Source organism: Strix uralensis, chromosome 13 (genome assembly GCF_047716275.1).
Source record: "Strix uralensis isolate ZFMK-TIS-50842 chromosome 13, bStrUra1, whole genome shotgun sequence".
In the NCBI taxonomy this organism is placed as follows: Eukaryota; Metazoa; Chordata; class Aves; order Strigiformes; family Strigidae; genus Strix; species Strix uralensis.
The window spans coordinates 280,949-308,379 of NC_133984.1; the positions used below are offsets into that span (position 1 = coordinate 280,949).

Here is a 27,431-nt window from a genome sequence, read left to right on the forward strand (position 1 = left end):
ACTGAGCATCCCCGCAAGCACAGCCGCACACACAAGATTAGTTTCACCTACACTGTGAGTTACTGATTTCAATGAATGTACTTTCTGAAGCTTTCAACTGAAAACCGTATCTTGACACTTGATACTTGACATATTCTGCCTCACCTTGAGCACTGAGTGCGGTTCCGGGCCCCACCATTCAAGGATGTGAAGGTGCTTGAAGGCGTTCAGGGGAGGGCAGAGCAGCTGGTGGAGGGCTGGAAGGCAGGTCCTGTGAGGAGCAGCTGAGGACTCCAGAGGGTTTGGCTCGTTTGGAGAAAAGGAGGGTGAGGGGAGACCTCATCGCTCTCTGTGGCTTCCTGAGGAGGGGACGGGGAGAGGGAGGTGCTGAGCTCTGCTCCCTGGGATACAGGGGCAGGACGCCTGGGAATGGCTCAGAGCTGTGTCAGGGGAGGTTCAGACTTGGCATGAGGAGACATTTCTTTACCCAGAGGGTGGTCAAACCCTGGAACAGGCTTCCCGGAGAGGTGGTCGGTGCCCCCAGCCTGTCAGGGTTTAAGAGGCATTTGGACAATGCCCTTAATAACACGCTTCAACTTTTGGTCAGCCCTGAGGTGGTCAGGCAGTGGGACTAGATGGTTGTTGTAGGTCCCGTCCAACTGAAATATTCTATTCTATTGACACCTATAACCACCAACCAGCATCTCCCTAAGAGAAGTGGTACCTACTGAGAGAGAGAGAAGCATTTATAAGAACCAGTAAGACAACTCCTGCAGTCACTAATCCTGCATCAAAAGCCTCTTCCTCTGGCAAATAAATCCCACCCTGAGGACTCACTGTAAAGTATCTCACAGACTGGCCAAGGGATGCTTGGGCACAACCGAGGAGGAGAAACAACTCATGGGGAAGCCCAAAAGAGGCATTGGGGAACTTGCTGAGGAACTCACATCCCAGGAGAGCCACTGGGGACTCCTGTGTCCCAGAAGAGGAGAAGGCAACAGGCTGCTGTGGCAGTGCTGGAAATATCCAGGTGTGTGGATGCCTTGGGGACAGGGGATGCTTATGCTTTGGAGCAGCTGTACAAGCTGTGCCAGGGTTGTGGAGGCTCAGCAGACGTTTTAATTAATTAGCACCTGGTTTAGTTGCTGCCCATATTTGGCGTGCGGGGACAGAAGTTGCTTCACTGTGCCCAAGGATGTCTTTTCTCTCTGTTTTTGTTTCCTCAGTTCTCAAGCAATTGACTTGGGGTTGCACTAATTGTCCCTTACTCAAAACTACCTCAAATCTGTTTTGACTCACCGTTTGTAAACTCATGTTGTTTGCCAGCACTCTCGGGCATGTTTGCTACAACCAGATGACCTACCTCCTCCCACGGATGCTGTGCCAAAATTCTGCTCCAGGGCCCGTCTGCTTCCCCACAGCTCCACGGTGTCCGGAGAGCCGCGCGCGCGCCGAGGCCCACGCTGGGGAAGAGCTCGGTAAGGGGAAGCTTCCCCCGTGCCCTTGCGCGGCCGCCGGGACGCCCCCGCCTCACCGGAGCCCTCGGGCCCCGCCTGCGCGGGCCGGGCCGCGGGGCAGAGCCGCGATGGGAAGCGGCGCCGTCAAGGGAGGGCAGCGCCGAGCTGCCCGCGCGCTGCTCCCGCCCGTGCACTGCGGCCCGCTGCGCGCACCCGCAGCGCTGAGCGCTCCTGAGCCGCCCCGTCTGCCCCGAGACACCGGCGGGGACCAACAGGGTGAGCGACACGAAGCAGCCGCGAGAAGACAGTTCGCGTCCCCGTGACAACAGGGACTAGCAACACGAGCTAAGACCCACTACCGCTTTGCAAGCACCGGGAGGGGGCAGCGAGCACGGCCGGTTAGCTCACCCACGACCGACGCGCCGGAGCAGCGGCGAACACCGCGGGGAACAGCGGCGCGCGGCCACCCGGCAGGGGCGCGGCACCCCGCGCTGCGCATGCGTCACGCCACCCGTGCCGCGCCCCGGGGTCCGCGCCCCGCGCGCCCTGCGCGTGCGTGCTCGCGACAGCGCTTCGTTGCCCTCAAGCGGCGGCCGCAGAGCGAGCGGCGCTGCGCGTGCGTCGGCCCGCAGGTCGCCGGCCCGCGCGTGGTGCCCGCGGGGTCAAGCAGCGGCCGCTGCCCCGGACGCTGAGTCCGTCCGTGCCGTGGTGGCGTCATTGCCGGAAGCACCTTCCCGCCATATCTGGTGCGCGGTTCTTCTCCTTCGGTGGGTGGCTCTGCTGCGGAGCCCCAGCGAGGGCACCGGGGCCTCCCTCGGTGGCGGCTGCGTCGTCGCGGTGGTCTGGCGGGCGACGAGCGCAACCCGAACCCGGCCACCGTCAAGTGCGGTGCGTGCAGGGCCGCCCCCCTGTGCTCGCATGCCCTCCCAGCCCGGGGCCGCCGCCGCCCAGTTCCGGGGCGCGCCGGCGCTGTTCTGCAGACGAGCGATCTCGATGGCGTTTCGGCAACCCGGTGGGATCCGCGGCTGGACTGGTGGCTGCGTGTGGGCCGCGGTGGCGGCGAGGCGTGGAGCCGCGCGGTACCTGCGGGGCCCTCGGGAGGCACGGAGCTGCGAGGCAGCGGCCGCCGCCTCGCCCTGCCTGCGGCGCTCGCCTTTCCCGGCGGCGGGGTCGCCGCTCGGGCCTTGGGCCGGAGATCGCCCGGGGAGTGCGGCGGGGCTCTGCAGCCGGAACTGGGGCTGTCTGGTCAGTCTGGCTGAGGCCCTGCACGGGGTGTTTCTGTCGGAGCAGCGTTCTGTTTCCGCTCTGCTCATGTCGTTCGGTGAACTTCGTTAGTAAGGTTCAAAACAGACGCTTCAAGGGAACTTCTAATAGAGCCCTGGATTTACATTGTCTTATGCTCCTCCTGTGGTGCCCTGGACCACTGGCTCTCCCTTATTGCCCAATACTTGGGTCAGCCTCTCGGTGAATAGTTGTAATTTTTCGTGAGCTCTGAATTCTGTGTTTTATTTTTTTCTAGGTATAAGAATCTCCAAGTGACCCTGAGGTGAAGTTGTATGCTGGTTCCCCACCCCGTCTGATATTTAGGGTGGAGTAGGTACTGAAATACCTGAGAAGATAGATGACTTTCAGTCCACTGAAAAGCTATGCAAATTGGAAAAGGTGGGTTTTCTTTAATTGTGACACATAGTTCTCAATAGCTATTTTTCTGTGTGCTTTGCAGTGTAACCTGATTGCTTTCAGAAGCTTGCTGTTCTCTCTGGAGAGACTAATGTCATGATTGCCTTGTAGACAGGGAATCTGTGGCGGGTAGAAAGCAGAGAGCAGGAAGCTCAGCAAAAGCCTCAAAGCTACCTATTTATGAAAATATTTTGGATTATATCAGTAATGTATGAATGTCTTCTGTGAAAAAAGAAAGTCTGGATGTTGACACCTGCCTGTTTGAGTTTTAACTGTACCACTCACTTTAGTGTAGGTAATTCTGACAGCTGGTTTTCCAGCTTGGTCCATATAGCTTTCTCCTGATGCACAATATTATCTTCAGTCTTGTTCTGCTGTGATGTGTAATAAGACTCCAGAATAGAATCTCATCAGGCTGTTTTGTTTTCTGAAGATTTCTTTATTACAAGTGGAGTAAAGAAGGGTATGTTTCACTTATTTGTTTGTGCAGCTTTGTCACTATGATGTGAGTGCATCAGTCGAGTTCATGCTGTGAGTTACTGGCATTGGGTACAGCCTTCTTTGCGCTGTTTATTTGATGGACTTATGAACAGAAACTGGGAAACCGAAGACTTTGAGAAGAAAGAATCTCAGCTTATGCTGCAGTGCCCAAACTGAGACATAGATGTGAAATTCACTCAAAGAAAGGGATGTAGAGTTGCCTGGTAGGGACTTTGCAGTAGAGGAGTAGAAGTGGTGAGTTCATGTGTGCAAGGTGAGAGGGGAAGGAGAAAGGAGCTGGTCAAAAAGAGAGCCCTGAAAGACTGAGAGTAGTAAAAGTGCAAAGGTGGAGTAGGAGCCTTTACACATATGGTGGGAGATTGAGCCAGGAATAACAGTATTCCATGGTGCATTTCTCAGAGGAGCAGAGGGGCCCTGAAGCAGAAACAAATGCAGAGCAGTTCAGGAAGGTGCTGTAAGAAGGTCCCAGGCTTGTTCCAGTTTCTGTCCCTTGCCTAGAGAATTCCCAACAGAAAAAGAGTTCACTCTGCAGATGGGGTTGCAGGTGCATCAAAGGCAGCAGCAATAGAAATGGATCCCTTGGAAGTGATTGAAAGTACAGGTTGAAAACATGTCTGCCAAGTGAAAGGCAAATGTCAAAAATTACTTTAGCCTTGATCTTGAAGAGCCAGGTGGGTGACAGTGAATTCTAAAATTCCTTTCAGTGTTACGAGAATTCTCCTGTTTCTTCTTAGAAACTGCCAGGAAGTTTGTGAAGGAAGGAATTAAGACTTCAGAAGGTGAGTGTGTGTCATACACTGCACTGACTTTGGGTCCTCAATTCCAACTCCAAACAGTGTTGTTTTTGTCAAGCTGCATGCCTCACAGTGATGCTGTGTTAACAGTTATGCTGGGGTTTTGAGGAATTAAAAATCTAAAGTTAGTGCAGAGAGTAAGTGCTTTATATACACTTCCACAAGAAGTTGTTTCCAGAGTAATACAGATTCTGTAATAGAGGTGAAAGGTCTGTTAAGGTCTTATGGATTTATTACATGATTATGTGTTCTGACTTGTACCATAAGTTACTGACCGGGCTCTGCTTAAAATACTTTCTTTTGTGATTGACTTTGAAGTTGCTGGTTTATCGTGTGTTTTTTTACTTCGACCATCTTTGCAGTATGGGAAACTTACTGTTCAAATTTCGGTTCTCAGGTAACATGATTATTTTCTGTTTTTTTCCACTCTTGTAACTCTAAGGAATAATGAGCACAAGCTGACCCTTTGTCAGCAAACAGGGCTGAAGTAAGCTTTCTTGGGTGCCAGTGCTTAGCTTTTCTAATGACTCCTGTCACAGCAGGATGTTATTTGAGGTTGCAGAGGCCAAGTTAGGTCTCTTCTTCGTGTGTGTGCTCTATGCTTTTTTTCAGCAATACGGGTTTTGTGTCACTGGAGTCAGAATTCAGTAGGCTTAATGTCCACCTTAAAGGAATTTCTGAATGACTGCTCGGTTGGCTTATGGAGGATTGCTTTAACAGGATTGCGTTGGGTTCCTTGATGATCCATTTCTGAAATGTCCTGGACTCTGACCAGAATGTTACAGAGGTGTCCCAAGGTGTTTTTCTCATGTGCTGTGTGCTAGATAAGGCCTTTGCAATATCTAAACTTAAGGGTGTTATTCAGTGTGCGTGCCTCTCTCTCGGTACTCACTAGTATGAATGCTGCTTGACATGTGGTTATTCCACTGTGCTGGTCTTGGAAAAACTTATAGGTGTGTTTGCAAGAAACTGCAAATGAACTACTAAATTGTGGTATATCTGACTTAGTTCTGTGTGGGGCCAACTCTAGAACTTCTGTCTTAATCATAAAATCACAGAATGTGTGACCTAAGCAAACTGCCTACTGTTGAGTGAGAAATGTTACACAACGGTTGTCTTGTCACTGTTCATCTGAGCCCCGCGTCTTGTATGCATCTTCACCTTTGCATATGTATGAGCATTTAAGGGAAAACTTTTCATTGTGGAAATAAACATGACATAATGCAGGTGCTCCATCCAGGTTTCCTCCATGTTGTTAGTGTGTGCCTTGCCTTTGGGTCTGGTCCTGGCATTGTGTTCAGATCATGTTTCTCAGCCACCAGAAAGTGCTGAACCATAAGAATGGTTTCAGTGCAATATGCTTTTCTTTTTGTCCCTAGTTCCACTATGCTCACCTGAAAAATAGTGATTTCTTGTCTCATATCCAGAACCCTGGTACACAGGGCTTAGAGTGGTTGGATCAGGCTGTCAGTGCATGTGTGGTGCTTCCAGGCCACTGTGCTGTTGCCAGTGATTCCTGTCAATGGTTCTGGGGCAAGAGAGTTGTCAAATGCCTTCTGTATTCTTGAAGGACTGTGTAAATATATATCAGTTTGTTATATGGTAATATTACTCTCAGCTCATAGCAGCTTTTCAGATGAAGGGAAAAGAATATGCCATGAAGCCATCATCTAAGACCTGCAAAACTTGCAACTGAGTTTTGCCATTGCTTTGCGATTGTGATACGTTGTTTTCTAAGCTCTTTGTGTTGAGAAAGAGGAGCTTTATTTGTGACTTAACAGTAATACAAATTGTATTGTTATTTCTGATATGCTTTTAGTTGACTACACAACAGTTTTGGCTGATATTTCATGATGATAATTTTGAAGTTTTCTGAGAAAAGAATCCTGAGGGAAGAAGCACTGAAAATGCACATTAGAAAGTTTTCGTTGAGTACATGAGGGAGTGAGGGCAAATGAATGGCTGATATACTGAATGACTCATCTTCCCTCTTTCTGTAGAAAATTGTACTGGTAGAGTTAAAGAAACTGGACTGAAACTGTATTGCTACAGTTTGTGGCAGTTTTAGACAAGATCGGTGTTCTGTGGCATTTTCATGTTTATTTTGGGCTAATAAGATGTAGAATTGACCAGTATGCACATGACTTGAATTACTACTATGACTGTTTTAATAGGTGGTGTTCTTCTGGAGAGACAGTTTATGTTAAATCCCTGCTGTCTGTTCTAGAATTAATTGCTCTGGTTGGTTTGGTGACAAAGCTCCCACAAATTTCATTGCTTCCTCCTCCCCTTCTCCCACACCAAATAGTATACTGCAAAGTATAAATTGTTCTCTTTGTTTTACCTTTACAGCATTCATTGCTAGAGAGTACAAGCAGGAAGTTCTTGAGAAGTTTTTGAGATGGAGGGTGATGCCGAGTCACCTGTGATGGTAGAACAGTGTTCTCTTACTTAAAGAGCAGTTTTTCTAGAAGTGTCTCGGATAGTCACTGAGTGGTTTCTACTAGAAAAACACATTTATAAACCAGGTTAGGTGAATGTCTGTCAAGGTTAGTATAGTTTCTGTTAGTGATGAGTACTAGAGTTCAGAGAGAAAGCTTATCTTTAACTGGTCTTGTTAAAGCAGATAGCAGGGTTAGGCCTGATGTATTTTCTTTGCTGCTTAATTTCCTAGGTACAGTGTCAAGCCAGGGGATAAGGATTATATCCAAACTCATCCAAATTTCACATCAGAATAGTTCACGCAGTTACGTGTCTTTGTGTTACTGTGAAGTGCTACTATGCCTTACTACCAGAATGGTGCATATCTCAGACATGTATTTCAGCTGCTTGCATCTCTCGTTGTTACCGTAGTAGTGACCTGTTCTCTTTGATCAACGTGTTTTGTTTAAGGTGTTACAACCACTCCTCATGTTTATATATTAATTTATGTTATGTCCTTGCAGAAATACTTAGTTGGTCACTCTTATCCTTACCACCCTTTACTTTTTTCCTCATCCCCCTCCAATAATTTGTTTTACTTTAATACGCTCTAATTTGAACAACAAGCTGAATAAAGCAGTGATTAAAGTCAGTATCTCTTTATGTGGTTGTAACCTTCTGGAGGAGAAACAAATACCCTACTGTGGTTTGTAACATTTCTAGGATAACTCTGGGAAAATACTCATGATGTTTTGTGTATTGTTTGGTTTGGTTTTATTTTTTTCTGTAGAGTTGTGATTTTGACAGCTCAACACTCGAACTAAGAACAAGTTTTGTCATTTCTAATGAAAGTTATCTGATGCCATGGATATCTGAAATGTTTTATTATGTTGTCACAGATAAAATGTTGTTATCTTTTCTCAGTATTGTTGCAACATATTTCTATGTTCAGATTTCATGTAGAAATGGTGGTGTACAGTGCTAGTGCAAGTCATTCCTGAACAAGGAAGATATTCATGATTTGTAAATTACTTACTGAGTTATCACCATTCCTAGCCAAAGCTATTGCATCAAGTTGTAGAACAACTAGGAAAAAAATCTACTTTGTCACAGGTGTGCTGTCTAAAGGTGAAAATAAATTTATGGTAAGGGTTTTTTTGGAGGTGAAGGATATGGGGGAGGTTATATCTCATGACAGAAGTTTAGATGTACTTATGAAATACGTTGTTCATAGATTTTTGGCAGTTGCTGCCTAGTGAATCTCTTTTAAGGGTTTCAGTATTAGAAAATCTACAGATACTTTTGTAGTTGACCCACTGAAATCATGTTGACCATGTCTCTGTTTTGCCTAATGTTTCCCCACGTGCTTGGCACTACCTCATCATTTCTTAAGCCACATCATTCCTGTGTCCTAACCATCTTGAACTTGATTACATCATCATCATCATCCTGGTTGATGGGAGGTGGTGAATTAATTCCTTAGTTTGCTTTGCTCGCACACACTGTTTCCTTCACTTATTAAACTGTCTTCATCTCAACCCACAAGTTTTCTCACTTTTACCCTTACAATTTTTTTCCCCGTCCTGCTGGGGTGAGGGGGTGAGCAACTGGCTGTGTGGGGCTTAGCTGCCTGCAGGGGTTAACCCACAGGAAGTGTGGCAGCCACCATATAGCTGCTGATCTCTGCAATGGATTATTGGCAAGAATGCTGCATTTCAACTGACTGCAAACCAGGATCTCTTATACCCAGGTTCAGAATTATAGTCTACTTTATAATGCTGTTTTGACATGAATTCTAAGCAAGAATGTAGCACTGTAACTGTGCAGCGTAGAGCACCAGTAATTTATAGAGCAAAGCAGTTGTGCTGTGTCTTTTTGACATGCATTTCATTCTTGCATCAGCAGTTTTGGAAAAATAAACTAGTAGAGAATTCCAGAATTTGTATACTTAAATAGGCAGTAAATCAAGAAGAATGTGGCTGAATTCCATAGGGCTTGTAAGTTCTTATTTGTCATCAATGTGTGCTTTTCTTTTACTCCAGGCTTGCACCCAAAGCTCAATATTTCTTTGCTGTACTGTATGCCACAACTGTGTTCAGTCAGACCAGGAGAATTTATACTCTGAAAATAGGCTTCACAGTCAGTAAGTATGTGCTACGCCCCAAGAGTCCCTGGTCAGCTCAAGCCTTTGTGCAGAGTATTCATTCTAGTTGCACACCCTGTTATTCTCACCCTAAATAGTTTTCTTCATGTGTTGGAAACGTTTCTGGTAAATACTGTAGTTTCTTAAATTTTTTCACAATGTCCTTGCTGGTATTGGATGCCATTATAGTAGGGAGAGGCAGTGTGCTTACATATAGGCAACGTTGTGGTGCCAAGAAGGTACGCCTTTGGGGTGGTCATATACTTTGGGGTTTCTCTGCTGACTAAAGAGTGTGTTCCAGGCATCATGCGCAGCATGCATTTGTTTTTCCCATTCTTTTACCAAGATTATCCGTGTCCTTCAGTTATTTTCTTTTGAAGGGGGTGGGCAGGTGGGACTATCTATCTATTTCTTTTGTTTTAAAATGGCATAAGTCTATAACCCCGAGGGTAATTAATTTCTGTGTTTCCTTTGGCACTAGTACCAAGTGCCTTTGTGACTGTGTGAAAGTCTGTGACTCTTGTGCACATCAGTTTGACTTACAGCTCTTTGTCTAACTTTGCAATGCATTTGGCAGCTCAGGGTAGCAGTGAGTTGCTCGGAATACTCCCCGGGTGCCTGAGGCGGCTGCCAGGTTTGGGGAGGGTTACACTGGGTGCAGGGACTGTTTGGTCAGTCAGTGGGGACGAGGGGTGGGACACCTGCACCGTGTTGGGAAGGAAAAGGGGGGTGTCCCCGTGCGAGGCAGAGGTGGGGGCAAGCGGGACGCTGCAGGCTGGCAGCTGGTCAGCCGCTCCTTGACCATCACTGCAGGCCGGTGGGTGGTCTGGGGCCTGGTCTGTGGGTGATGTGCCACCTGGGGAGGCTGGTGTGGGCTGAGAACGTTTGGACTGGTGGATGCACCTGGACATGCAACCAGTGATTGTGTTGGGGAGGTTCAGAGGTGGGGGAGGGCAGGGGTCATGTTGTAGTAGTGACCTTGGCACTCCCCCCACCCTGTCCCCCAAAAGCTCTAAGCCCCACACCTGCCTCGATGTGCCCACCAGTCCCATATCCACTGCTAACCTCAAAACCCCCCACCAGCCCCTAACCCTTCCCCCAGCTCCCCATGTAGTTACCTGCTGTTAATTGTAACAGCTTGGTTTTACTAATAAAAAACACTGATTTCTGTTTCTGTTTTCTGTTTTCTAATGGGTATTACATGTGATCTGTCTTCCCCTCACCCCTAAAAATTCCCTTTTTTCCTATTGGAGAAAAAGGAATTTTCAGCATCTTTTGGTGAACGAGACAATGGGTGGATGCATAGAGAATGTTTGCTTGTTTGTTTTTTCTGTCTCCTTTTCTTCTAAGCTATCTTTCAGAACACTCTGTCTATATAACTCTCTAAGTGCCCAGTCTGGAATAGTATCACAGTGCAAAATCCTGAAGAGAACATGAAGATAAAATTTTAAGCTAAGGAATGGCCTAAGAAAATAAAAGGGACAGAAAAAACCAAAGAGAACACTGAAGGGCTATGGGAAATCTCATCCATGGTGCAGGACACAGCGTGGGTTTTCAGCACATCCTTAGGGAAGGAGAAATGTGTTACTCCAGCTGATGGGATAATGGGCACTATTAATTACCAACTTTAAATATCGGAAGTGTTGTAAAAGCAGGAGGAACTATAGATGACTGTCGCTCTGGTCCAGCAGATCATGGAGCACACGTAAAGCTTTAAAACCAAATCAAATAAACAAAGGAAAACTAAACCAAGAACAACAGAATACACCAAGCAGTTAACCTAAAGCAAACTATTTAGTCTTCAGTAATGGAATTGTGTAGCTTTGTGTAATGAGAGGTTATTCCATCAATCACATGAAAGCTTTGAAGAAGTGCTCTGAAAGTATGATAGTCTAATTGGTCTCAACATTCTTTTTGCTTTGTTTTGCAGGGTAATCCTCCAAAGGGGGACACTTGAAGAGAAGCAGCTGGACATAGTAATACAGTAATTCATTTCAGTCATTTTCTTTGAGGCAAGCGTCTAAGTATAGGAGACGTATCAAAAAGGTAATAATTAAAAACAGCAGGAAACTGGTTAAGTGCTGTCACCCTTCTAGGCAGCAAAGCATTGAAAGGTGGGTGAAGTGTTTCTGTATGAAAGTTTGAGAGGGAGTACTGAGCAAAAGAACACCAGAAGCTGCTTGGAGCTGTGACAGAACCAAGTTTGCTCATTGGTTCAAACTTTTTAGTTTTTATTATTCTCTTACAAATAGGAATGAAAAACCAAAGAATGATGACATTTGTCTGAAAATCAGAGGCTATTTGGGGATCTCTTTAGATATATGAGGGGAAAAAAGATGGAAATAAGGATGCAGAGGGTGGTAGTTTTCCAGGAGATTGAATACAGAAATGTACCGTTTTCATCCATTACTCAGAGCTTCAACACAGATGACTGTACTTGTGTTTGGCTGAATTAAATAAGGTTTGTATCACCCATGAGACCATGTATTTAATGATGTTTATGTTAAGTGGAAATAATTTTGAAGCTTAAACCATTGGAAATGCAACTTCAGTCTGTCTGCTTGATCAGAATAACAGACTAACAGAACTGAGATGCTGCAGACCTCTTAGAGAAAACCTATGTAAGAAATCTCTTCTAACTACATACATGTAATGTCTATCCTGTGATAGAAGTTTGTGTGTATCGGGAACAAAAAAAAAGCCCTTCTAAAGCTCTGTTTCCATTCAGAAAATGAGTCTTTTAAATAGCTCTCCATACAAATTGCCATTTTGACCACAGCTAAAAAAAGCTGTTATTTCCAGTATTCTCTTTCCCTCCTCATCGTGAGATTCAGTTACCGTTACACAGATAGGACAATTTTGTCTTGGTGACAAACATATAAAACAGTGCCAAATAAAGGAGGGCAAAGAACAAAGAATTAGACAGTGGGACAGAATAAGTAGGAAAACTCAAGTACTGCAAGAAACTGAAGATCTTTAGTGGGTCACAAATAAGTAGATATCACTGGTCTGTCACTCTGTCTATTATTGGTTTCTGGGAAGAGAGGGAAGTTAGAGTAAGGTTAGGGAGAATGAAAGCTGAAGAGCACAATAGTAGAAATTTTTAAGGAGTAGATTTAAGGCTTAGGTGCTCCAGTGCTCCCCCCTTCCCCTTGAAATATATTAGGTGATTTTTAATACTACACTTTAATATTTGAGTTAGGAAGATCAGGGGTTTGGGAGCTCATTGTTATAGGGAATATTTCAGGGTTAATTCTTGGGAAGGTGTGAGTCAGTGCAGTAGCTTTGTGACTAATGTTATAAGTAATGTTACAGCTGGGGTTAGGATTAAGGAACTGGAAAGAGCATCTGGATGAACAGATTAGTGGAGAATGTTTCAAAGTTTGAACAATTCAGGTAGTAGTAAACAAAGTCAACAGAAGTCAAAATAATTTATTTTTTTATCTTGGGATGGCTGTCATGGTACAAAGGAAGATCGGGGCAGTCGTTAGGTCTTGTGGTTGAAGACTACCTATGGAAAAAAATCATGCTGCTTATATTTAACCAAGCTCAGGTTCTGAGCTCTGGGTCTGGGACAGACATTCTTCTCTGAATACAGGTATGCCAATGAAGTAGGTTATTTCTCATAACTGTTTTCATTACCATGCAGTAGGTTACCTCTGCTGGCAGTGTACATCATATATGGGCTTTCCTGACCCAGCTGGGTTAGGGAGTGCTCCCATAAGCTCCTCAGTCACCAGTTTGAGAAAAGTAACTTCTAGCAAGCACTAGCAGAAGATAAAATCTCCTAATGGCAAAGCAGGACTCTTCGGAAGACACCTATCTCCTACCTTAAATCAGGGAGGGAATCATGTCTCTTGCCGCTTTCAGTTTAACTTTAGAAAGCAAAACAAAACAAGGTTCCTCAGTAGTAAAGAGCTGTGAGGAATACATCTGGGTTTTGGCTTCTTGGCAATCTAGCACCTGACAGAAGGTGTTGGATGTGACACTCTTCTTTAAACTGAAACCTTTCTGAGCAAGACTTGTTCCCACTTAAGAGTGGTTTGTTTTGAATTAGTTTAAATTGACTCGGAAGTAGTTCAAGCTGAAGCTCTGTGAATCTGTCACAAACTGAAATAAATGCCCCAGTCAGAGCTTTCAGTGGTTGAACTGCAGCAGAGGGACACAATTTCCTTGTTATTTTTCTGGGTCTGTTTGAGTTTCATAACTGGACACCTACAAGTATAACTTAGGCATTTTTATGCTGCAAACTGTCCAGTTTCAGTGTTAGTAGCCAGTGGTAGCAGAGGATAGGTTTGTTTCAGAAGCACTTTGGTTTGGGGAATTAGGCACCATTTCTATAACTCTTAGGCAGATGCAGAAATCTTGGAGCTTAAGCACACAGAGGTTTGTGTTCCAGACATGTGACTGAGAAGTTTGGCTAGGTTTAAAACCTGTCTTTCTTTCTCTTTTTCCTTTCTATTTTCTAAAGCTCATTAGAACAGATATTTCCCCATATTTGCCTCCATAAAGTTTCTGTAAAGGTATAACAGAATTGTGGCTAATTGAATCCTGTAAAATTAGAGCGCTGGGTTTTGCCTTTTGGGATATGGCTGCTTCTCAGGAGCATAAGCAAATAACAGATGTGAAAATACTCTGCAGGAAGAAAGCATGACATGAAACAAACAATTTATTAAAAAGGACTGTACAGACAAATTAAACAGGTAGCACACTGTTACTCCTACTGGACACTGGAGTGAAATATTTAAAACACAGAAACCAGTGAAAGCACCAGATATTGCTAAAATACCTAAATGCTAAAATGAAAACCTATGTCAGAGGAATTAGAAAACTGTAGAATAAAGGAAAGCACTTTATTTAAAGTGCTGTTAAAGTCTTAATTTCTTGAATAGCCTGCTATTTAGAGTAACACATCAACAGCTATTCTTTCAAAATTAGATTCTGTAACTTGAAGCCATGGGCAGGTTCAGTCAGTGTCCTGTTCAGAAAACTAAACCTGAATTCAGGAAGTGCAAGTATTAAAATTTGACTTACATTTTCTTTATAGTTAATGGGGTCCTTGGCACTAAAGTTTGAACAACTGATCTACCCCAGCTTGGGTACGAAGATTTCTGTAGCAAAGCCTTTAGACACAGTAGAGTGTTCATATCCTTTTAGCATGAGTTTAAGGTGGGGGGCAAGGGGAGAAGCTTGTGTTTTGGGGTTTTTTGCCATTTGGTTGCAGAACAACAGGATTATCCTTTGAGGCAAGTAAGGAACCAGGAATAGACCCTGAAAACCATCTGTAACAATCCAGTGATTTTTGTTGTCACTTCAATACCCATTGGAAAGGGAATGACAAAGCCAGGGTTAAACCGCACTTTAGTAATATAAAAGTGTCTTCTAATAACTAGAATTGTAGAATATCTGGAGTTGGAAGGGACCCACAAGGATCATCAAGTCCCACTCCCTGCTCTTTGCAGGACTACCTAACACTAAACCATATGACTAGAGTGTCATCCAGACTCTCCTTGAACTCTGGCAGGCTTGGTGCTGTGACTGCTTCCCTGGGGAGCCTGTTCCTGTGACTGACCACCCTCTCAGTGAAGAATCTTTTCCTCGTGTCCTGTTGCTGGTCACCAGAGAGAGATCAGCACCTCCCCCTCCTCTGCCCCCTCCATGAGGAAGTTGTAGACTGCAATGAGGTTCCCCATCAGCCTTCTCTTCTCCAAACTGAACAAACCAAGTGACCTTGGCTGCTCCTTGTAAGTCTTGCCCTCAAGACCTTTCACCATCTTGGTCGTCCTCCTCTGGACACACCCTTAGTAGTTTGATGTCCTTCTTACATTGAGGCATCCAAAACTACACACAGCACTCGAGGCCGCACCAGTGCAGCGTAGAATGGGATAATCACCTGCCTTGACTGGCTAGCTGTGTTATGCTCAATGCACCCCAGGACATGGTTGGCACTTTAGGCTGCCAGGACACACTGTTGACTCTTATTCAGTTAGACTCATTCTCAGCAATGCACGCTATTCATGTGGCAGAACTTTGTAAAGGATGTGGAAAAAGATTTGTAAACGCCAGTATGTGATTGACACAAATACAGTATGTCATATTCACATCTTTTCTTTTTAAAAAACATTGTTAAACACAAGGGCACAAGAAACTAGTTTAAAAAAGTAAAAATACAAAACTGCCATGCTAAATTAGTAAATGGTGCCTCCTTAAGCATACTTCAGAGCTCTAGAGATCTCGCAAGAAAGAAGGAACCTGGCAATGTAACAGTGAAGTGAAAGCAGCCACGACTAACCCTATTTCAGAACTGTAAGTCGAAGTTTCTACAAATATATCCTTCTATTCATGCTACTTCATTGCAGACCATTCGCCCATTCTCCACTGTCACTACTTTTTAAAATTATCTATGGCTGTCATCAAAGTATGCTGCTCTCATGCACGCACTCTGGGGGAGTCCACATACTGTCCTTTAACTCTGTGCATCTTCCCTTAAACTCAGTAGGAATTGCTCTGACCAGGGCACACAGCATGTGGCCGCTCTGACATTTAAAAGTAGAATCCAGTATTTGTGTTAGGAAACCTGCATGGCGAGAGGTAGTGCACTACTGCCATTTGGAGCATGGGGTCAGGCTACTGACCTCCATTATTGCTGTCTCACAGAGACTGAATCCCAGTTATTCAGCTAACAGAATTTACTGCTCTTCACATATTTTCAGGACCGCATGGTCCACATTTTGTCTCTGCTGTTGACAGATGTTTAGCTATGAAACATTAAAATGGGAGAATATCAACTGAACTTGGCATGAATTATAGGACTATATTCAATAAAATACTCATGTACTTTGTGACAGAGTTGGGAAATCAATGGCAACGTATGTGATTTGGCCAGCAAAATTGGTTTATGTGGCTTCGTACAGTCCCCAGCATTTGGCAAAGTTCTGACCAGAGACTTGGGGCTTCCCTGTTCTTCCTATTTAACAGGCAAAGTTCTCAATATAACCATTCTAGCATAACAGTAGAAGAAAACCTGGGCTAAAGAGAGAATGTACAGAGGTGGTCCCTGCCTCCTGAAGTTAGTGAAAAGAATGTTTAATAGTTGAGATCAATTTAGACAGCAAAGGTGGTGACAAAACTGGGATTAGAGGTAAGTTTTAAGCCTCGGTTCTGTAGCTGGGTCACTGCCATTGTCCCCACTGGAGGAACTGTTGTTACATAGTGTGAAACAAAAGGAAGACACGGATACAGGGAGCAGTCTAAAGGATCCTTTAGTAAAGGTTCTTTTGGCACACATACAGAGCAAGAAAAAAAACCTGGGCTGAAATAAATCTTACTTGAAAATGACCTATTAAAAGATACAAAAATGGGAAGTCTGGGTTGAGGGAGGACGATGACACCAAAGCCAGGCAGTTCTGGTGAAATACATAATTTTTAGTTGATACTGCTCCTGGTACATGTTACTAAACTCTCCTGTCCTCCAGTGGAGGATATGTCTGCCAAGGGAGATTCTGGCTGTAGAAACCAGGAATAGAAGATGTGCAGAATGGCTTGTGTTGCAGTCTGTGTGCGTAGAGATTTGGGATCTTCCATGCATGTTTCCTAGAGAACCACAGGCTGATTAGCCACAGAGCCTAGGAGGACCATTAATACACTTCATCTGAGCCTTGTACTTAAGTCAATCAGTCTTCTGACTGCTGAAAGTAATACCGTATTAAGATGTTAAAGCATCACAAATTACATCATTTTTAGAAATTCATACACAGCCAGCAACTTGATCCCCCTTCCAAATTTTGTCAAGGTTGATGGAATGGTACAATCAAATCCCAGTAAATCAGAACTCGTGTGTGTCCTTAATGCACTGATTTCCTGTATAACAAATTTCTCTTTTTTCCCCTGTATAAAAAGAGCTCTATTGGATGCCCAGACCTATGCAGTCTTACTAGCTTGGAAAAGAAATTGTTCTTCGGTGAAACAAAAACAGACAGCCTGCTATTTCAGTACTTCAGATAGTCTCCTGTTACCAGGAGAAAGCAGAATAATCTTTTAGTAACATCTGTTTGTAAAAAGAGGACATAAAAGCGTTTGTGGTAATCACATTTGGCCAATAGGAACAGCCTGGCATTTAGGATATCTGCATAAGAATTCCATGTTGTTTAGAAGTCCAAATGATGGAATGACTGGAATGTTAAACTGTAGCACCAGTAATACTTACTTTCCTAAAACCAAATCCTAAGGACTGGAAGGAAATTAAGACAGAACAGGAACATTGTGCTTACATTGCATTAAATAGAAAACAAGGGGTCGGTCATACTTGAGTCTGCACTTCAGTAAAGTCTGGCCACATTTGCAGTTTTACTGGAAGGGTACTGGAATAGATCACGTGTTTGCTTGTCAATCTTCTGGGCTTCATTCATCCTGTTTCCTCTTGGGCTTTTTGGGATTCCGAGATCGGCTCTTTGCTTTGCAGAGTGGACATATGGGCGCATTCCGATGAATTTGTTGGTGACATGATAAACATGCCTGAAATGTGACATTACAGCCTCTTATTACAAAGGTTTAAGTGTCATTGTTACACTGGTTATTGAGTATCATATTCTAAGTTACGGTACAGAAAAAAATAGCTAAGGCTTCTTGCCTTCAAAGGCAAACCAGTGTGACATTCTATACAATCCAGGTCTCTGTACAGTAACTTCAACCGAAACACGAGAGTATCTCATTGAATTGAAACTACAGTTCAGCAGACCCATGGTTCAGGCATGTATCAGTAACTAACATTAAATTCTATTTTGTGTTAAATGTTCCACATCTTTTAAGGATGTTTACATGTGTAATAGCTCACTGAGTCAGAGAAGTTACAGTGAAGGCTAACTGTGATGTCATAGAATTCAAGGCAGGAGCGTTCAAGCAGGTTAGATGGATTCCACGTATTTAACACAAGATGCAGAACTCTGCCCTTTTGCTCCATACTAAGCCCTTTAACTTCCATTTAACTGAAGCATATTACATTCAGAAAGGCTTTTTGATGGCCTAACTCCAGATAGCAAGTACATAACTACGGAGTATACCTACATCAGTTTGCCTCCTTAGTCAGTGAATCTCTGGAACTTGGGTGGGATAAATACCCCTATGGAATTACTTAGCTCTTTTTACTGACTACAGAAGGAGCTGAGTAAAACTGTCACTTAAGTGCCTGTGGTTAGGTTAAATTAATCCAATTGAAGATGCCAAGAAAAGCAGAAACAATCACCTTTCCTGGTAATTGTACCATCAGTGATTACACTCCCTCATAAAATATGTGCATTACTTCGAATTTGAATCCATTTGGGATTAACTCGCAGCTATTAGTTTTTCTTTAGCCCAGCATTTTTTTTTCTTACACGCCTTTCTCCCACATGAAACACAAGAGGAGTGGGAAATGCCTCTATCTCTGCTGATGGAGACTCTTAAGCTGAAAAGGAGTCAAATAATACAGAGCCTTGTCCTTAACACTTGATGACTGGTGCTACTGCTTTATATCTACTGGGGTTGCTCTTGATTTGAACCACTGCAAGAAGAATCGGAATCAGGACACATCATTTTTCCTCTTCATAAATATTGATCAACTTAATAAACAAATCCAGTGACAAAAGAGAAAACCCAGCCGCATTCCATCTCCTGACCTTCATGGGAGGTGGCTGCTGTCTGAAAGTTGCTGTCTGTCTGGTATCTTGTTTCCTTGCCACTTGCAGCTGTTGGGCAGCCGCTGCAGCTGCAGCCAGAGACTCTGGGATGGGAGGCTCCTGTGGTTCTGTCTGCCATTCCGCTTTCTGCTTTTCAAAGTAGCTAGACAAAATAAAAACAAAAGTATAAACATCTTCTGGAGTTTTCCATTAGTTTGTAAAGGATATTTTCTGTGAATATATAATGGGTTGCATTTCACTGTCATGTTCCTCCACTAGAGTCAAATTGCCTACACTTAGACACCACTTGGACTAGTTCATAAATAGAATTGGTGGTATTTTCCTCTGCATTTCTACACTTCAGCCAGATTCCAGATTGTCAGCTCCTAAGATACCTTGATGTACAACTGGATATAAATCTAATAGGATGGAAAGTGGACAACATATATATTTGATCTTTAACAGCTTTAGATGCACCTTTTATGTTTTAACAATGCACAATTTAGTTTTCACATTTTATTCTGTTAAAGTGAATAACTTTTGTATGCAACAGATTAATACATTCTTTGTAGTGTGAAGGTGCTTGGAATGGAAAACAGCATTTCTGAAGAAATACAAAAGAAATGTTGAAAACTGTGTGTCTGTGAAAATGATGCCAAATGTGCTGGGTATTAAAAGTAAGTTTCTTAAAACATCATTTGCATTTAAAACTCATCTGTTAAACAAAGGACACTGTTCTTTGAATAGTAGCTAATTCTGTCCCCCACCTAGGTTATATCTAAAAATGAAACTCTAATTTATTATCCCAATCTATTCCACATCTATGGTAAACTTACTTGCTGACAGTCATAGGTGTATGGCTAAATGCCACTGCCATGTGCATGCAGCAGAAAGTAAAATTCTGACTAGCAGTAGCACAAACCAACTGAAGAATACTTGTTTTGTATCCCTTTCTTGTAGTGCCTCCTACCTCTGCTTGCTAAACAAGCAAAAAAAAATATTTTCAGGAAGAAAAAAGTTGCTAGAAAAAGCAGCATATGGTGTAAAAATCTAGAGAACCAACCACCCTTGAATTTTGCATGTCATATGTAGAGTTTGCAGCTTGGAATAATCTAAATTTAACTTCCAACAAATTCAGACTGAATGTTATCAAATATATGTGCTCCCACATCCCTTTTTTGTTAACTTTTGTTTTTCATGCTTAGCTTTTAAGTTTGTGCTTCCACCTACCAACAAAAGTAAAATGACAGAATAACCAGTAGAATCTAGAGAAGGTGTAAAGCCAGATGATGCTTGCTTTGGAGACTTACTCAAGGGACAGTTTCTCTTCCTCCTCACACAGATCTGGCAGCCTCTGCAATCCCAGAGTCATTCGCAAAGCATCTACATGCTCCTTCAGGGGTTTGTACTCCTCATGCAGGCGACGAGTAGATTCCAAGAGCTTGTTGAGGTCGTTCTCAGACTGCTTGATAGTATTCTCCATCTGAAATGGGAGAATAGGCACGCTTTTAAAGAACTGTCCCTTCAGTGGCTCTCTGATTGAGCAAGAGACTATCAGAAAGAAGAGATTTTTCTTACTAAAGCTGGAAGAGATTTGAGACAATGCAATAGTAAAAGAGTTAAGATGCTGGGAGGATGAAAACTGGGCAAGGAAGAAGGAACTGAAAGTGACATACAAGATGCATTTTCATTTAAAAAAGGCCATATATGAACTGAACAACAGAAAAAGGTAGACCGTCTACAGATGAGTCAGCAAGTGAGCAGCTGTGGAAAACTATCAAGGGACAAAATTAAACTAATTTTCTGTGTTTCTAAGATACCTGAACACTGATGGTTAGAAGTTAACAAACAAGCTAAGGAAAGGTTCCTGCTTCTCTTACTGCAGTAAATGGGAAAAGCAGCAGAGAAAAAGACAAACTGACAGGAAAGAGGGAAGGATGAAACAGAGACTGAGGTTATGCAGCTGGGTAGGGGAACAGACATTTCAAGTGATAAATAAATGCAGTCTGCACATCCAGTATGTAGCTTGTACTTGTTTACAACGGGGGAGCTTTTTTCTTCTGGTGCAAAGCACAGATACCTTCAGAGCTAGAAGGCACTGTACAGTCATGTAAGTGCTCTAACATGACGTAAAAACTGCAGGTTTAAAAATACATTCCCCATTTAGCCCCCTAATTTGCTAATCTTCTACAAATTGTTTTATTTGTATTAACTCCTTCAGGCTGGTGCTTCTTAATGTTTGGTGGTTCCACTCAGTGATCAAGGTCAGCTCTTCCTTAAGAACTTAACAAATACATTTTTCTTAGAATCTCTTTTCTTTCAAAAACCTCCAATCAAAAGTCCCACCTAGCTGCCAAAGTTTCTGTTTCCAGGTGCTAAATGAGAAAAGACTAACAGGAAGAAAAGTTTTCTATGGCACTGCCAGAGTGGTGTTACTGTGGCTGCTGGTAAAGTTGTGGCTACAATGGGCTTGGTTCTCTGTCCTCTGGGTGCAAATGCTTACTATGCAACATTACAAAATACCCTGCCCAACACAGACAGGAAAAAACAATTATCCTGAGGTAAATTTACTTTGCACTCTGTGTAGGATCCTAGGAGGATCCTTTGTAGGATCCAGATTATTGAACCAGAAATGCTTCACTGATGTGCACAATTCCACAACCTGTGGAATGAGTCATAATACAACTGTGACTTAGGTTGTCTGCAGCTGGGCTGTTGCATACCACATTAATATCAGCATGGATCAGACGCAGCTCCTCCACATGGGCCATCTTCTCTTGCAGCAGCAGGTCCATTTCCTGTTTGTATTCTTTCAGGTGCCTCTCCTCAGACTCCAGGGCTTCAAATTCTGCTTTTAGTCGTGCCTTTATTTTTTCCATCTGCAAAGTCTTATTCCTGGATCCCAGTGATAATTAAAAATACAGAGAGATGACAGTAAGTCACTGCAACATATTTTAGTGAGGTGCCACTGTATAGGTGAATAGATGGAGGAAGGTATAGCAGTAATAGACAAGGGTGAGACTAAGCGTGAGAAAGGATGAAGTGCAATGAAAGAACTGAATTCTAATCCCAGCTCTTTTGCTGAGCTTTTCAGTGCTATGAGAATTCTTATACTGAATTATGAAATTCACAGAACATTGTCAGACTTTAACAGTTACTGTAGAATCAGAGAATTTGTACCAAGAGTTCTACTGCATCTGTTAACTCAAATTAAACCCTAGTTCCAAAACAGAGAAATCCAGAAAATCTAGGAGGTTTAGCACAGGATTCTGAGAAATGTGAAATGACTTGGAGGGGCATTATAGTGTCATATACACTGACTAAAACTATGTGGACAGTAATTTGAACTGCTAAAACACTAACTTCAACATCAGGTTAAAGAAAATTTCAGAGCAATGACATAACAGAATAGTAAAAACTCAAATTACACTGGCCATCCACATCCCACTTGCAAGTAACTCTGCATTCTTTTGGTTCTTTGCTGAGATCTGGTATCCGTCACATATTTGTAAATGTTTCTGCCCATACCTTGCATTCTGGTTTTTTTTTTTTCATTTGTGCCAATCTGTAATTCCATAGCAAAGATGTTTAGATACTGAGTCCTTATTTCTCTTCAAAGCTTATAATAATCAAGGAGTGTGAGTTTCAGTCATCAGTTTTAAGCAGCAGAACAGCCTACTGCTGTTGTGATTCAACACTTGTCCAAGCTGTTGAACAGAACAAACAAACTGTTCTTGGTCCTGCGATTTAGTTAATGAAGAGGCCTTAGTTATTTTTTCTGTACTGGAAGTTAGAATATGGCACCAATGTGCCAGTAACACTTAAATGTTTCTAACAAGAGGCTGCAATGTCACACTTCAGGCATGCAATCAAGAGTTCCAGAACTCCTTGCTGTAGCTTGTGTGAAACAAGGATGTAGCATTCCTTTTCAGTCACCTAACACCTAGTACAAATAGATCCATATAGGTTTCCAAGTGCACCACTAAATAACACAGTAGAGTTCCTATAGGCATGATGTAAGAGGGAGATGGGGAAGAAAATGTTTGCATTCACGTTTAAATATCCTGTTCCTATCCCAACGCAAAGTGGGGTGAGTTTGATTCAAATTCACTGTAAGCAGCAAAGCTGACTATAGAATACAGTCTGTAGATTATAGGAAGCTGCCTACCAGATTAGCAGTGAAATCCCAGAATAGGGATTTCACCTCGATCCTAGAACTGGGTGTGTGACTTCCCTTCTCACTTAGGCCCAGACTTGCTCTCATTGAAGCAAGCAACATGGGTCTGATATTTTTAATGGGGGCAGAAGGCACTGAGCCCCCCAGATGGGAACTAGTCTTTTACCTGCTTCTAGGAAAGGGGATTCCTAAACCTCTGTGGGACATTTGTTCCCTTTACAAACTGTTCCCATACCCAGTCCCCAAGGGGAAACTGCTCCCACAGCACTGAGGAATGGATGGTTTATCTCAGTGTTATTCTATATGATACTTGTAAGAATAGGAGAATATATATATCCTGCACTTTAAGAGAGTTACTGTTTTCTCTCCAATCAAAGTTCCCAAAGACAAAGAAATTTTAAAGCTAGCCTGAGGACTCTTTCAAGTATATGGCAGGTGTCTGTATAAATTTTATTCTTGCTTTCATTTGCCTGAAGCTCACCCTCTGTCACCATCCCTCTTAGGGAGGCTCTGACGTTGTGCCTGTGAGTCCTCCTCTCAGTCCCCTTGTTTCTGTTTCCAAATCAGTCTTTGTGAGTTCAGTATCTGCCTGTGCACCTAGTTTTGGTAACCTTTTCCTGAGTGCGTGAGATGTCACTGGCACAATGGGCTTCCACCATTTGCTGAAGAGCGTGGCAGAAAGGAGAGTTGGTCCCTGGGCCAACTAATTATGGCTATGTATTCCAAGTATTATAGCCAGTAATGTGACCAGGGTTCCTCCCTCTCTCACTTCAGGAGTTTATAAAGCTGCAAGAGATAAAAACGGTATCATAAATAACTTCTTCAATATGTATTGAGAAATGAGCTGCCTGGTAGGGATAATATGAATGAAGGAGATTTAAAACAGAACAATAAAAAAAATTGAAGGTCAGAGGGACTGCTGCTTCTTTCCTTAGAACAAAGTAAGACTAAATTCTGCCTTGCATTATTCCCAGTGATTGCAACCCATGACTGTTGAGAATAGAAATACCAGACCAAAAACAGATACAGAAAAAGCCAATTACAAGGGCACGTCAGAGGTCACTCAGAGACATTCACAGGTATTGTGGAAAACATACTTAAAACCAAATTTCATAAAATTTACTTGGTAAGTATGATTGTTGTATCTCTGCTGCAGCTCACCATAGAGTTGACCTTGTTTCATATAGTATGTTTATTGTAGGAAAGACGAATTGTATACCTGTGAGCGTATACTTATTTTAAAAGGTACACAGTCATTCCAAGTTTGGAAAAGTCCGTATCTCACCATTAAGAGTAAAAAATAGCTGATGAAATAATAAGTCAACTAGTAAAAGTTTTATGAATGAAGTGCAGAAGACTGGATGTAGATAGAATTCAAGTACATAACTACAACAGTGTAATCTTTAATGTCACTGAAGGTGTTCTGTCATTTACTATACAATGGCATATACTAGTTTAAATGTAAATATTGGACTTAAACCAGTAAAAGAGATCCTCTTTACCTTCCATTTTAAATGTGGCAATAGCTCACTAAAAAGTACCATCCAACCATCTACCCCTGTTTTCATCAAGTCTCATTGTTCCCATTTACTTAAAATATTTATTTAGTCATGGCAGCTTTGATTACTGAAACTGGGAGTTATTTGTCCCCAGTTTCCTCCATTTCCTCTCTTGTATTTATGGCATGCGTTCACCTAAGACAATGGAAATAGATCAGTTTCTTCACTGTTACTAGTCACTGGCTGCCTTGCTCTACCAAATTGCTACAACAAATGAGTTACAGGGGATTGTTTTAGTCCAAATGATTAGATTTTGATATTAGGAAAGAAAAAGTGCACACAAATTAGAATTCTTCCTGTTACAACAGCATCAGGCAACATGCAGTAATATTTTAAAACAGAAACCGTGTGATTTTTAGATTGCCTGATGAATTCTGCCCTCATATTCTTTTCCCTTCTATTTAAGTTCTTACACTGCATTGATAACAGTAGTTGATAAGTGCATCCCAGTAGGGCATTAAGCAGTGAAACTAGCATCTGTCATCAGTTAAGTTCACTCTCATTCTCTTTTATCTCGTCCCAGTCAGAACAGAGATTGAATCTTTAGGCATTTGTTTAATTTTATGACTGGGGTTATTTCTGTGGAATTACTTGATGCATATAAATAAGCATGTGCAGATGTGTTTGGATTGTGGGCATATACATACATTTACTGACTGCAGTATTCTATTTGACTACAAATTATATGTATATATCTATAGATACAGATACAGGTCTTCAAAATCATACTCCAGAATCCCTGCAAAAACCCAGCTGAGCTGCCTTTAATGAGTGACAGAGAATGGGCAATTTCTTTGATTTTGATTGTGAGGGCTTTTTTCCTCTCTTCCAGTAGAATAATACATGGAATGCAAATTAAAATAAAGCTGGCCAAATCTATCAAATGTGTGTCTGTAAACATAAGAAATTCTCATGTTTATTTTGAAATAAATTCTTCATAGAATGCAAGCTCCTTTTAAAAGATCAGGGATGAAAACATAGGTTTACTTGATCAGATTTTGTTAAAGGCAACTCAAAATTGACATCAATGTTGCAAGTAGGATTAACTTTTTGATGCTGATTCTTTATTTAAAATATCTTCAAGCAACTTTCTTGATACTTCATCGTACACTAAAGCTAGTAACGTCACCTTGACAGTACCTTATGCCACAAACAGCAAAAATGTCTTAATTACAGTTTATGTATCACCTTTGAATATATTCTCAGAAAACTGAATGTGCCATAAATTTCCAGATACAGGATATCAGTCTCTCCGAAAAGATTATTTAATGAGATATTTAAATTAAGTGTTATGATAATTGGACCACAAACTGCAGTAGGCCATATTTAGATCTGTATTTTAAAACAGAGCCTGCCTAACAGTTGAGAAGAAAAGCATTGCTCTTCAATGTCTTGTCCCATTTCTTTCTACAAATAGTTTTGGGATGATGGACACACAACTATTTTTGCTGGATCTCTCTTCAGCCCTGTGGTATCGTGTGAAGGCGGCCGAGGCCCGTACGCCGCTGCCCGATCCACCTCTCCCGTGGGTAAAGTGTGCTTCTTGGAGGTGCCGTTACCGGCCAGAAGTCTCCGTGACCACCCGCAGGCACAGCCGGTGGCAGCACCTTTCTCCCCGGCCTCTCTCCCCGACAGCCCCTCGCCAGCTGCCCGGTCCCAGAACAGTTCTCACGGCTTTGGGGTCGGCCTGCCTGGCGCCTCGCTGACAGCTCCACAATCGCGGCCCCCAGTTTCTCTGTAACGTGTCCCGGCTTTCCGCTGCACGAATTCCCACTGACACGGACGGCTCCGGCCCCATCCTGAAAACCACCGTCCTAAGCCTAAGCGGCGATGCGCTCCCTGACGAGCCGCCGGGGTGGGCGCGCACGGAGCCGCTCAGCGCCCCCCGCTCCACCGCGTCCCGCCGCTCGCCGTGCGGGGGACCCGGGCACGAACCCCCGCGGCAGGCCCGGGCCGGTGGGTCCCCGCCCTCGCTCCCGCAAGGCCCTGCCCCCCCGCGCTGGCCGCCCGGCCTGCCGCCTCGGGGCGGTGGCCAGAAGCCGGGGGCGGGGAGCCCTCCGCGGGGCTTCCTCTCCGCCCCCGCGCAAGCGGGAAGGCCGGGCGGGAAGATCCAGCCGAGCGCCGGCGGAGCTGCGCCGCGCGCGTAACGCGCCCAAATTCAGCGCACAGCCCCCGCGTAACGCCGGGCCCGGACCGCGCACCCTGACCGCGGGGGGCGGCCGCTCCCGCGGGTCTCCGCGCCTGCGCTTGTCCGCGCCGTTCCTCGCCCGTCGGCGCCGTACTCCGCTCTTCGTGCATCCCCTTCCGTCCCCAGCCCGTCAAGGCTCCTGCCGGGGAGCGAGGGGGGCAAAATAATAGGTTTGTGACGGAGAGCCTCAGGAATGAGAAATAATAATTCAAGGGCTTAAAAAAAACCACCCGCGGCCCGACACCACTCCGCCCGCTGCGCGGGGCCGCCGCGTCCTTCCCACCCGCGCGCTCTTCCTTCTCGTGTTCCCACTCAGGGCTAATTCTCTGGAAAGGCACGACCATTGTCGCCCCTCACTGCGCATTCCAGCGGCGATTCCCAGCAGCAGATGCTCCCAGCCTACTTAGAAAAACGTATTTTCAGCTCTTATCATAAAGCCCTGCGTGGTTTTCTTTCCCTCGGTAGCACAATAGCTACTTTCAGATAGATGCAACTCCTCCGCTCCCCCGAGGAAAAAGCTGCTTCATGTAGCTGATGCGGCACAAAGCAAACATACCTGATCTCCTTGATGCTCTCGAGTTTGCACATAATTTCTTGCTCATCTGCCATGCTTTTCACTCCCGATTTAAACCTCCCGTGAAATGGACAAAATGCCAGGGGGGGGGGAAAGAAAAAACCGTACAATAGACACAATGTAGTCACCCCCTCCAAGCGTTCGAGCTCTGAGCCTGTGCGGCAGCGCCAGTGGGAGCTCTGGGACTTGAAGTCCGGCTGCCCGCCGCTGCCTCGGCAGAGAGACGGCAGGAGGACCACAACACCCACAAGGCAGAGCAGAGCTTTCCTGGCCTTCTTCCTGCAACTACATTTTAAATCGATTTG

General features: G+C 43.8%; 1 protein-coding gene and 1 long non-coding RNA gene across 10 annotated transcripts; one reads left to right on the forward strand and one right to left on the reverse strand.

The window, feature by feature from the left end:
• Positions 1–2,045: 2,045 nt before the first annotated feature.
• LOC141949242 (uncharacterized) lies at positions 2,046–25,819 on the forward strand. 8 transcript variants are annotated; one of them, XR_012630708.1, is made up of 7 exons: positions 2,048–2,324; positions 2,956–3,098; positions 8,875–8,975; positions 10,906–11,021; positions 14,500–14,719; positions 23,780–23,884; positions 25,782–25,819. It is a non-coding gene; the product is annotated as an uncharacterized LOC141949242 (long non-coding RNA). The 8 variants fall into 8 exon arrangements; XR_012630705.1 differs by lacking the exons at positions 23,780–23,884; positions 25,782–25,819 and adding exons at positions 19,201–19,305; positions 19,971–20,098; XR_012630702.1 differs by lacking the exons at positions 23,780–23,884; positions 25,782–25,819 and adding an exon at positions 4,322–4,396 and having other exon boundaries at positions 2,047–2,324; positions 14,500–15,163.
• ZC4H2 (zinc finger C4H2-type containing) lies at positions 16,221–27,431 on the reverse strand. 2 transcript variants are annotated; one of them, XM_074882603.1, is made up of 5 exons: positions 27,109–27,431; positions 21,352–21,523; positions 19,939–20,111; positions 18,629–18,791; positions 16,221–17,489 (listed from the first exon to the last, which is right to left on the reverse strand). In XM_074882603.1, exons 1-5 carry the CDS (start codon positions 27,159–27,161, stop codon positions 17,376–17,378), a joined length of 675 nt encoding a protein of 224 aa, XP_074738704.1. In that variant the 5' UTR covers positions 27,162–27,431; the 3' UTR covers positions 16,221–17,375. The 2 variants fall into 2 exon arrangements, with proteins under 2 accessions (XP_074738704.1, XP_074738703.1); XM_074882602.1 differs by having other exon boundaries at positions 21,352–22,335; positions 27,109–27,272.